Source organism: Sorex araneus, chromosome 2 (assembly GCF_027595985.1).
Source record: "Sorex araneus isolate mSorAra2 chromosome 2, mSorAra2.pri, whole genome shotgun sequence".
NCBI classification, from domain to species: Eukaryota; Metazoa; Chordata; class Mammalia; order Eulipotyphla; family Soricidae; genus Sorex; species Sorex araneus.
In genome coordinates this window covers 39239583-39252111 of record NC_073303.1, presented here as the reverse complement: position 1 = coordinate 39252111, position 12529 = coordinate 39239583, and the positions used below count along the sequence as shown (strand labels likewise).

General features: G+C 47.7%; 1 protein-coding gene across 1 annotated transcript in view; it reads right to left on the bottom strand.

The window, feature by feature from the left end:
- PIAS1 (protein inhibitor of activated STAT 1) overlaps nt 1-11395 on the bottom strand; it is a 139481-nt gene extending 128086 nt beyond the window's left edge. The window contains exon 1 of the mRNA XM_004620921.2: nt 11311-11395. Coding sequence (XP_004620978.1) covers nt 11311-11334 — 24 coding nt within the window. The 5' untranslated portion in view covers nt 11335-11395. The remainder of the gene's footprint in view (nt 1-11310) is intronic.
- Nucleotides 11396-12529: the final 1134 nt, after the last annotated feature.

The following is a 12529-nucleotide window of genomic DNA, read 5'->3' as shown; positions in this document are numbered from 1 at the left end:
CTCTAGCATCACAGGGTGTGGCCCAAAACAAGCAAACAAACAAGACCTACCAGAAAACCAGATTCCATTCCCCCTCTTCTGCCCCTTTATTTTATCATGCCCAGCAAAGGTCGCACACATTTGTTGGCAGGACTGGCCACTAGCCGCAGTGCTCACTAGGTTGCAGCCTTTGGCATACTTGGCTTTGAGGCCAAGGATCACAAATGGCTGTACCACCAGGACTGCATTCAACATGTGGGGCAGATCAGGGACTAAACTCCTGGCACCATGCCTGGCACTGGACAGGCACTGTACCACACAGCCTTCGAGGAGCTCCCTCTTTTCTTTTTATTTCTCCTCTCTTTCCCAGTTCCTCCCCTCTACCCAGGGATCAAACCAGGGCCCCACACATCCCAGCTAAGCGTTCTATTGCTGAGACATATCTCTGCCCTACTTTCCTCTATATTTTCCTCTATATATTATATACATGTCTCCATGGGAGACAATGAAAGGAACATTCCATTTTAGACTCCAGACTGTGTTGTGATTCTCTTTTTTTTCCTTTTGGGTCACACCCGGCGATGCACAGGGGTTACTCCTGGCTCTACACTCAGGAATTACTCCTGGCGATGCTCAGGGCACCATATGGGATGCTGGGAACCGAACCTGGGTCAGCCGTGTGCAAGGCAAACAACCTACCCACTGTGCTATCGATCCAGCCCCTGTGTTGTGATTCTTATATGAGTATTCAGGTTCTCACTATTTGGCTGAAGAACTTCTTTTTTCTTTAACATTTTTATTGCAGTACTGTGCTTTCCAATGCTGTAATTGTATTTTTCATGCATGCATCATTCATGCCGGACTATATAATACTCCTGAAAAGTGTAGGAACACACTCCAAGGTTTACTGATTAAATTTATCTGCAATAAAAAGAAAACGTTTTTCCAAGATCTGTACTTAAGGGATCAGAGTGATAATACAGTAAGGTACTTGACTTGAATTCAGCCAATCTATGTTTGATTACTAGCATATAGTCATTCCCTGAACACATGACAAGACTAATCCCTGAGCACTGCCAAGTGTGGCCCAAACAATGATTTGTACTTAAAACTAATAAATGGGGGCTGGGAAGGTAGTATATCATTTGCCTGTACTATCTGTGCAGTAGGGTAGGGCTTTTTCCTTGCATGCAGCCGACCTGGGTTCTATCCTGGGTTTCCCATATGGGTCTATGAAGCACCACCAGGAGTGATTCCTGAGTGGAGAGCTAGAAGTTACCAGTGAACATCACCAGGTGTGGCCCAAAAACCACCAACCAACAAACAAAAAACCCGCAAAAATTAAAAATGTATGATTTGTTAACATAACCCACATATTAGAAACTGCATTCCAAAACAAAAATGTATTAGCAAACAGGCTGTCACTGTTTTACATTTCTAGAAGCATATCTCTTGAAATATCTGGTTTAATAAAGACAGCTTGATTCTCACATCTACTTATGCTTTCAAACTGCTACATCGGCTTGTTTTGATTGAACTGATAGAAAATTCAGCCTCACATGGACATGTAGATGAAAGAGAGAAGTATTTCAATAGTCTATCCTTCATCAAAATAATAAAAAGCAGTTTCTGAAAGGCCACTGCAATATGGAGTCTGAAATTATATCGATGAGCATTTGCCTTTCTCCAAGACTGAAACCCACTGCTCTAGCTTCCGTATCTCATCCTCTTTTAGCCCACAAGTGACTTTCTAACACTGTGTATCTGCTGTTTATAAAGTATTTATAAAGTACAACAGGTAAAGCTCTTGCCTTGCCATGTGGCTGACCAGGGTTTGACGCCCAGCAACACAGATGGCCCAGGCCCTACCAGGAGTGATCCTTGAGCACTGCCAGATATGGCCCCAAAGCCAAATAAAATAATTTGTTTACTGAGTTATACAACTCTTACAAATGTTGACACAACTCACCACCTAACTTCAAAATATCACATTCATTAAAATCACTAATATATTCTTTTTTTGGCGGGGGGAGGGGGAGCACACCCAAAATGCTTAAAGCCTTCTCCTGGCTCTCTGCTCAGGCTTCACTCCCAGGTACAGCATATTTAAGCAAGCACCTAAACTCCTGTACTATCTCTCTGGCCCAGCTAAAACCACCACTGATCTTATAGAAGAAAAAAAATAAAGTCAAGTATTATGACTCTACCAAAGTTCACAGCAGGAAACACAAATCTTCAAAATTATTTTTATTTGAAAGCTTGAATTTCATCTTTAGCAGCAAGTAGTATGCATTGTTTTTCTTGTAGTGATAGGTTCACTTCATTCTGGTTTGAAAAAATGTCTCCTGCATATCGAAGTCTGATAACCATACCCTGTCAGTCAATTCTTTCAAGTAAAATTGGTACTCTCATCTTTTAAAATGCTTGTTCGGCATGAAACTCAAAGGGCACAAGTTTCTTTCCTTGAGTGAACCACTGCTTTCACTATCAGTGTTTCATAGGTATTTTCCACTTCACACAAAATTCCTAATATGTACTCAAGGACAGAGAATAAAATCAATAAACTATACAATTTCATCAAGGACATTAAATGTACCTGACATTTATTTTTCAAATTTTGAGTATGTGGTGATGCACCAAAACTACTATAGCTTAGTGCCCACTGCCTTAATTCACGGTAAGTCACCAGCAAGTTTAATATAAGCCAATAATTCCTTAGCACTGTTAGAAAAATAGCTTAGACTAGAAAAAAAATATCTGACCCAAAATAGAGCCAGGAGAATTAGGGCCTACAGTAGATCTCAAGAACTACCACAATAGTTGAAGCATTTTGTATATACAGTTGAGGAAAAAAAATAACATTTTAGTAAATATTCCACCAAATAGTGTTTAATCTAAATAAATGCATCTAATATTCACAGTGAGATACTCAAACCACCTAGAGCCTGGCATATCACACATAGAACTCAAACATGGGAAGGATGAAATGTGATCAACACTTCCTGAATAATAACAGGTAACCCCCTCCTGCAGGCTCTGAGGGAGTAGCCGGTGCAGTGCCTTTCTGGATACCTTAGAGAAGCCCTGAGGCCAAAATGAAGATTGAATTCAGGAAAAAAATATTTACCCCCGAATCGTTCCGATTTCTCTGCATTTTTTTTTCCTTAAAAGATCAGACCTACATGATTGCAAGAAAAGTCTTAGAATTTACCATAAAGCAGAAGAGAGGATGTTAAATTCTATTTTAAGCACCATGCCATGAAGCTAAAAACAGGCTTGCTCATATTCAGAAACCCAAATACAAAATGAATCCTTTAGCTGTGCACTGCCACAGCTCCATCAAGAGACTCCATTCCATTTTTCCTCAAGCCAAACTACCATTACCTGTTACACAGTTTCATTCCTATTTTTAAGAGAAACTCCAGTATTAATACCAGTGGTTAGTGCAAATTCGGCAACATGTTTTTTTAAATAGTATAACAGCTATAACAAAATACCAAATCAAGGTGTTTTTTTTTGGTTTGTTTCTGTTTTTTCAAATAGTAAAAAGAATGAAATTCTCATTTGAGGGGGGCTATGGAAAGAGCCTCAATAAATGTTATATGAAAATAGCTCAGTATATCATGTACAGTATGATCCAATTTGTGATTTCAGAAAATTAACTGGTAAAGGGCTAGAGCGATATAGTACAGTAAAGATGGCGCTTGCCTTGCATGTAGCTGACTCAGGTTTGAATCCCTGGGTCAAATCTTGAGCACCGCCAGGAGTGATTCCTAAACACAGAGCCAGGAATAACTCATGAGCATAACTCATGTACCCCTTCCCCCTGAAAACAAGTAAAACAAAAAAATAAACTGATATGCATTTACATTCATTTTGTACTTTTCCTTTGATATGCCTGATTTCTTCTGGCTCTAGCCTAAATCATAAATATTATAAACATATTTTATTATTTTTTTTTTTGTTGTTGTTGTTGTTTTTTTTTGGGTCACACCCGGCGATGCACAGGGGTTACTCCTGGCTCTTGACTCAGGAATTACCCCTGGCGGTGCTCAGGGGACCATATGGGATGCTGGGATTAGAACCCGGGTCGGCCGCGTGCAAGGCAAACGCCCTACCCGCTGTGCTATCACTTCAGCCCCTATAAACATATTTTAATACCCAAAGAATAGTTCAAGTATATAAAGGGCTACACATTATGGTTTCATTTATATAAAATGTCAAAAATCTAAAGAGAGAAAAGAATTAGATTAAAATCTCCAAAACAGGAGCATTTCCAACAGTCCTGTGAGAGTTAATGATATTTCAAAGTTATTAATGTCCAAAGGGTTTTTTCTTTCTTTTTGGGTCACACCTGGCGATGCACAGGGGTTACTCCTGGCTCTGCACTCAGGAATTACTCCTGGAGGTGCTCAGGGAACCATACGGGATGCTGGGAATCAAACCTGGGTCGGCTGTGTACAAGGCAAATGCCCTACCCAATGTGCTATCACTTCACTCCAGCCTGGTGGGGGGGGCGGCGGGGTGTTGGAGGGGGTTGTCTGTTTTGACTGCTACTCTAAGAAGAAAAGGGTGGTTTCTCTATTTTAATAAGTGTTAGAAATTCAGAGCAAAGAAAATCTGAGGTGGAGGAACAGAGTTACCTTTTCAGAGGATACTAGTGAAAGCAAGAGTAATGAGAGTCCAAAACAGGGAGGGAAATAGTCACAAACATCTTTAGGGAAGAAAAATGATAGTATTTCTGGGGCCAGAGAAATAGAATAGCAGAGAATAGCAGAGTACATCCCATATGGTCCCCTGAGCACCACCACGAGTAACCCCTGAGCATCACTGTATGTTCCCCTTGCCCCCGGCAAAAAAAAAAAAAATCTATTTCTGAAATTTACAGTATTTTAAACTTTTTCCAGCACCTATTTTTACTAAAAACCAAAACAAAACAAAAACCCTTAATGATAAAAGTTGTTAGTGATGTAAAAATTGTTTGGGTAAGGATCATATTTAGAGTTTGGTCAATTTTACAACTTTAATTTCATCAGCTCTTCCTTCTGCAAGGAAGTATTTTCAGATGTTAATAATGTCTGATTCACCTTTAGATTTATTAACTGACTTCTCTCAGAGGTTCACAAACTTATCTGGACTACTTCCCCCTTTTCCAGAAAAGAAATTATCAAATACTCCCTGAAAATCTACTTTCTTGGGGCCAGAGACTGTACAGCAGGCAGGGCGTTTGCCTGGCACATGACTGATCCAGGTTCAATCCCTGGCATCCCATATGGTCCCCCAAGCACCGACATAAGTAATTCCTGAGTGCAGAGCCAGGAGTAATCCCTGAGCACCACTGGGTGTGACCCAAAAAGCCAAAAATTTAAAAAAAAAAGAAGGAAATCTATTTTCTTTAAATGAACAAAATGTCTACTAACCTGCCACCCCAAGGCTCGCCAATACCCTACTTTGGGAAGCACTGACAAACCATTAAGATTTCTTAGAAAAACCATTCTTATAGCCTCATAACTTCCTTTCTATCATAACCTCCTTTTTCTTTTTGCTTTTTTTTTTTTTTTGGTCACACCCGGCGATGCACAGGGGTTACTCCTGGCTCTGCACTCAGGAATTACCCCTGGCCGTGCTCAGGGGACCATATGGGATGCTGGGATTTGAACCCGGGTCGGCCGCGTGCAAGGCAAACGCCCTACCCGCTGTGCTATCTCTCCAGCCCCCTATCATAACCTCCTTGAAAAATTGTTACCTACCAACCTAACATTATGAAACACTTAAGCTTGGGGATCAAAAATATGAGTTATGCAAATTATTTTCACTTTCTTTATATTAATGTTCATCATAGCATTTTTTAAATGTCAGTTAAAAACAGATGAACATGTAAATAAAGGAAATAAACGTGCAGTATTTGATTACTGTGGTGTAATTTCCCAAAACAGACATTCTATTCCAGAGTTTATCAAATATTTTTGCTCAGAAACGTTTGCTTACATTTACTATGTCATCCTCTAATAATCTTATCTGACAGTTTTACAGAAACAGAAAAATAAAGGTAAAGGCAATGAGCAAATCAAGAATTGCTTATTTCATTCAGAACACTTCATTTAATCAAAGTAACATTTGTGTTGCTCCCCAAAGCACATTATGTGCGCGTGCGTGTGCACACACGTCTGCCATTATCAACATATTTTGTTAGAATAAAATATTTACAAACTTTTAAGTCATGCTGTTTATCAATTCATTGTTTAGAATGGTTTTAAGGCCAGAGTCATACAACAACAGGTATGGCACTTGCCTTGCATGTGGCTGACCCCGGGTTTAATCCTCAGCACCCCATATGGTACGCCAGCACCAGTCTCTGAGCATAGAGCCAAGAGTAACCCCTGAGCATCTCCAAGTGTGACACCAAAACAAACTGAAAAAAATTTTAAACGGGGGCCTGAAGCACACAAATACTATGCTGGAGCCCTGGTTTCGATCCTGCAGTACATGGTCCTCTGAACACCACAAGAAACCCACAAGGACTGCTGGGTGGACTCCAAAAATAAAGTGTGTTTATGCGCTGGGGGGGTGGGGACTAACAGAATAAAATACACTTCCTTTCATATGGTCACCTAGCCTGTACTTTCAAGCTTGGCCTGAAAATTTACTAACACAGCCAGAAAATTAGCAAAGTACATATAGTGTGATCTTTTTACATGAACACAGACAGGGAGGAGGGAGGGAGGGAAGGAGGGGGGGAGAGAGGGAGAGAGGGAGAGAGAGAGAGAGAAAGAGAGAGAGAAGGAGAGAGAGAGAGAGAGAGAGAGAAAGTGGGGGGAAGAAAGGAGAGAGGGCAAGAGACAGAGACTAGTTACACAGATGTCAAGATGTCAACCATGGTATTTCTGGGTTCTGGGATTAGAGGTGTTTATTTTTCTGCTTACCATTCAGTAGTCCTTAAAATTTTCCCAAGCAAAACTGCAGTTACAATAACTGACATCTATGACTTCAACTCACAATTCCAAAACCTTCCTTACAAGTCCAAAGAATATTGAAAAACATCCTGATACAAAGCAAAAGAGAAAGTATCAGCAACAACATAACTAGGATTCTTTTGAAAGGAACCTAGAAGCCTGCAGGACTGAGCGGTCACCTTCGGAGCAGCCCAGAGTCCAGGGCTCTCAAATCATCAGACTAGATCCAAATTCCCACCCAACCTGCAGGATCCTGGGCTAGCCACTCAATCTTTCTGGGCAGAACTTACAGATAAAAGGAAGACAGCAACTGCCTGCCCTTCTCAACTGTTACAATGATCAAATGAAATAAAGTGATACACTCTGAACTGCCAGACACTATATAAGCAACATGTTATTCAAACATGAAAAACAAAACAAACCAGAGTCCGGAGCATCACACTGCCATCAATTCCTCTAAGCAATGACCACCAGGCTTTGTTTATAAAAGCCACATCTCATAAACACCAAGTTTTTCAGTTAGATACTTCCCCTCAGCTCCCAATACAAACAAAAGCCATTCTATTTTCTGATCCCTAGTTACCATCCAGAAGGGTACAAATTATACTGCACTCAAAAGCCTCAGCAACAATCCTGGAGCAGCATGTTGATAGAGTTCACCAGAAGAAACCCAAGATTAATCAGCTCCAGCCTCCACACGGAGCAGCTCAGCAATCAACAGGGATTACAAGGGACTCTTTGAAGGAGAAGACAATACAATCACCCAGGAGAAAACTGCGGAGAGAAAGGCGGTATTTCAAAGCAATTATAAGAAATACTTGAAATCAGAAGTGCTTTTTAAATTGTTTTTAAATACTGTTGACAAAAATGGTGACTTGAAACAAAAGCCATGGAAATATGGCACTTGACAGAAGTTATAGAAATTCAAATCAAATTTATGAATAAACTGTTAGATTTACTTGCTTCTATCTACAAAAACCAAGTTAATCATAAATATTTAAACTATTTTTGAATAGTCAGAATATGATAAAATTTAGTGAAAGGGATACTTTTAAATATATTGAAAAGTAAAGGTACTCCTCCCATTAAATTCCACTGTTTGCTTCACTAAAATAATGCTACAATTCAACAATTTCTATAAGTTAAAAGGGCAATATAACTGATTTGTGCCTTATGCAAAAAAAAAAAAACCACTTGTTTTTAAAATGTCCATTAAGAAGAGAAGTGTTAAATGCAATTGTCGGGGGCTGGAGTGATAGCACAGCGGGTAGGGCGTTTGCCTTGCATGCGGCCCACCCGGGTTCGATTCCCAGCATCCCATATGGTCCCCTGAGCACGGCCAGGGGTAATTCCTGAGTGCAGAGCCAGGAGTGACCCCTGAGCATCACTGGGTGTGACCCAAAATGCAAAAAAAAAAAAAAAAAAGCAATTGTCGGATTACCAAATAACTTCCAAGACAAGATTCATGTGGTCAGCACAGATTTTTTAACTTCTAAAAGTTCCTAAACATAGTAAAATGCTCCCCTGTGTTCTTTATGCTGTGGAGTTTGGGGCCACACCTGACAGTGCTACGAACTTGTGCCCGGGTACCAGGCAGGGCCAGGGATGGCACATTGGGCGTTTGGTAGGCCAAGCACACACTCTTCCGTCTCATAAATGTCATTTATGGATAGCCCTCTAGTGAAAAATTGGGCTGTTCATAGACATATGTGGACTTAGAACTCACTTTGATATGCAGGAGTCTCAATCTAATTTTAATTGGTAATATCTTTTAAGTGTCGCAGCTTGTTCCATTCCTAAAGGGGATACAGATCTATCCACTTTTTCCAATTGAACTTTGTGGATTTGCTATATTAAACGATTCACTAAAATGGGCAGGAGGAATTATAATCACAAACACAATTCACAACAAAATGAAATGGAGGTTGTGAAGATAAGCCCAAAAAAGGGCACTATTAACTATTTAAATACAGCACTTGACAGAAGCACATCTGGAAATATTTCAAGCATTTACTGTACTTTCACCTAAAACTTAAAAAGGTCTGGGATTTTCTTAATCTTACTCCGACTTTTAACTATTTCGAACAGATGCTACTTACTGCCCCCCAAACTGGGGCAGAAAAGCCTTCACAGATGGAGTCTAGCACAGGAGGTAGGGCGCTCGCCTTGCATGAGGCCGACCCGCGTTCAATCCTGATACCCGGCACCTCCGGGAGTGACCCCTGAGTGCAGAGCCAGGCGTTACCCCTGAGCTTCGCCAGGCAGGGCCCCCAAACAAGCAAACCACCCAAGTCCTCATGAAATATGACTTCCAGAAGGATATCGCCTCCAAAGTTTAACTGCACACACGCGTTCTCAATGAACTCCAGCAGCAGTCACAGGACCGTCTCCCCGTGCAAACGAGAAAGGAGGAACACGAGTCCGACCACACTGCAGCGCTGACGGAATACTCGACGGCGGCGAAGCGCCTCACCACCGCTCCTCGGAGCACTGCGACATAAACAGAGCGGGATGTGCACAGACGCCGTTCTGACAGGGACTGCCGCCCAGAAACATCAAAGTAAACAGTGACCCCTCCGGAGCAACTCGGAGCCGGGGGCGCGGGGGAAGCTCCAGCGTGTCTCTCTCTCCCCTACGCGCAGAGCGTTTCTCTGCAAACAGGTTCATCTCCGCGCGGGAACTTCACCTCCCAGGGCTCACTCCGGGGATGTGATCTGTCCCCGGAGGCTTTCTTAAAACCAGCAAGAACAAAGGAGGAAACCCTCTCGGCATGTGCTTCCCGTCCAGCTTCCCGGGACAGCGCGGGGCGCGCGGGGCCGTGGCGCGGGGAGCGGGGCGCTGCCGATTCAAAGGGGCTCCCGGCAGACAGGCGGCTTCGCGGGACGCGGCTCGGGAGCGGCACGGGGGGCGTGGGAGGGGGGGCCCGTTAGCTTAAACTCGGGAACTTGCCGTGGATCGCTAATTACCCCCGCAGAGTCAAATCCCCGAGGCTTTTCAATTCCTGCCAATAGTTCCAAGAGGGGCGGGGGAGGGTCGGCACGACAAAAACCAAACAAAACCCCAGAGCACCCACTCGGAATCGGCCTTCCCCGACCAACGGCATCAGTAATTAGAAGTAAGTAACGAAGGACTAATAAAGAACCGGCGCGCCTTGAACGTGCAGGTTCTGGAGGGGCAAGATCGCCAAGAGAGTGGGGGAAACTCGGGTTCTTTTTCCCTGCGAAGCATCACAGTCACGCAGCCCTCTCCCGTGCTCGGGGAGTTGCTCCCCTATAACGGTCAGACACCTGAAGTCCTCTTTATTCGTCCGGAAAACTCGCGTGTGTGTGTGTGTGTGTGTGTGTGTGTGTGTGTGTTGTGTGTGTCGCACGTCCCCCCGCCCCCCACGATCCCGGGCGCGCGCGGCGCAGCCTGACCCCGACTGCGATGTCAGCGCCCGGATCGGGGTCGGCACCGGCGGGCTGCGAGCCCCAAGCGCCGCCAGGTGAAGGGCGCGGGCGGCGCGGGGCGCGGGGGCGCGCGGCTGGAGGAATCGGTCCCGCCGAGGGCGCCGAGGGTCGTTCCCGGGCTCGGGGGGGGCGCGAGCGCGGGGGGCCGCTCCCCGCCGAGTGGCACCGCCGGCCGGCCGTGCCCACAAACAAAAGGCGGCGGGGGAGCCCCGCGCGAGCCGCCCACCTCCGCGGGCGAGAGCATCGCCATCATGGAGCGGGCAGGGACCCCCGCGGCCCCGCGCCGCCGCCCGCGCCTGCCCCGCGCCCGGCCCGCCAACGTCCCCCCGGCCGAGCCCCCGCGCCGCCCGGGCTCCCGAAACTTTGCCGGCCCGCGCCCCGGGAGCGCGCCGCCCGCCGCCCGGCGCCCCGGCGCCTCCTGACAGGCGGCGCGACCCGGCGGGGGCAGCAGGGAGCCGCGGAGGGGCGGGGCGCGGGCCGCGCGAGTGGCCGGGTCCGGGAGCGGCTGACAGCGGCCCGGGACGGCCGGGAGCGCCGAGCCCGCCCGAGCCCCCGCGCCGCCGCCGCCGCCGCCGCCGCCGCCGCCCGGCCCCGCCGCTGCCCGGCGCGGGGGGGCGCGGAGACCGCCGCCGGCCGGGCCGGGCTCGGCCGCGTCCCGGGGTCCCCCCGCCGCCGCCCCGCCGCCCCCGCCCGCGGCGCCCACAACAATAACACGCCGGGGACGACCCGTCAGCGCCCCCGAGGCTCGGGGCCCGCGGCCCGCCGCGGCCGGGCCCCCGCGCACGGCCCCCCCGCCGCTCCCCGCCGCGACTCCGGGCCCGGGCGCGGCCCGGCCGGAGCGGCCCCCCGGGGCCGGACCCATCCCCCCCGGCACCAGCGGCGCCGTCTCCGCGGCCGAATATTAGAAGTGAATTCGAGCTGCGCTTTACCTTTAGTTCCGCACTGTCCGCCATCTTGCGTCTGTCAGCGCAGGCGCAGTGGGCCTCGCCGGGGGCCGCCGCTGGCCCCGCCCCCCGCGCCGGGATGGCCCCGCCCCTGCCCCGCCTCCTGCCCCGCCTCCCCGGCCCGCCCCCGGCCTCCGCCTCGCTCTCGGCGCCTCCCGCCCCGCCCCGAGCACGCACAGCGGCGAGACGGCCACGTAGCATTTAAATAATGGCGCCAAGCGGGGCGCTTTGACAGTTGCTGGCCCCGCAGCCTCCCCGCCCCCCGTCCTCCTCGGCCCGGCGCCTCCCGGCCGGGGCCCAAGCAGGGTCCGGGCGGCCGGCCCGAGCCCCGCCCCCCGCTCAGCGCTCCTGCAGCGCTCTGGGGCCCGCGAGCACGACGCCCCTTCCCCCAGCCCTCTGCAAGCCCCCTGCGGCACCTGCTACCTGCCGGGCTGCGCGGGGGCTGAAAGTAACGTTCCGTTACATCGGGCTCAGCCTCCCGAAGCAGCCCCCGGCCGGGGTGATTATAGCGCCTGGCCGCCCGGACGGCTGCTCTGCGATACGTTCAAAAAGGGAGGTTCAGGGAGGAAAAGGGACTTGCCCCAACAAGAACTTAACCCGGGTGGCCTGAGACAGAATTCACAGGAGGTTCGTTCATTAGCTTCTGTGTTTCAACATGTAATTATTTAGTGACTGTGCCGGCGCTTTTTCTGAATTAGACTGTCTGTGCGTTAGGAATTTAGAAACAGCGAAGCCCTTGCCCTCTTCCAGCTCTCTCGTGGGGGAACCCAGCAGGAAAGATACAATGACAAAAGTTAAGAAGTTCCAGGAAGGAGCAGGTATCCCCGTGGGAGAAAAAGGTGCTGGAGTTGGACTTAGTCCTGGAAGGGGTTCCCCGCTCAATTGACATTCATCTGGTGAAAGATCATTTCACACCTCCCCACTAAAAGCCTCTGATGCCTCCTCCTCAGCCCCTCTGGTGTTACTGTTCAACTTTGCCTCATACCTCATTGGGGACCGGAGGGGGCAGGGGATCAAAAGATATAACCTCCTTTATTGCCTAACAATCAGAACTACGCTTAAGGGCAGAGTAATATTTAGGTTACTTTGAAGGTCCGTCCTGCTAGTGACCTGTATTCCTTTCTCCCCATGCCTTCCTAAGCATTGTATTCTTACTAGATTAAGAAGGCGCTTTTTCTGAATTAGACCATCTGTGTGTTAGGAA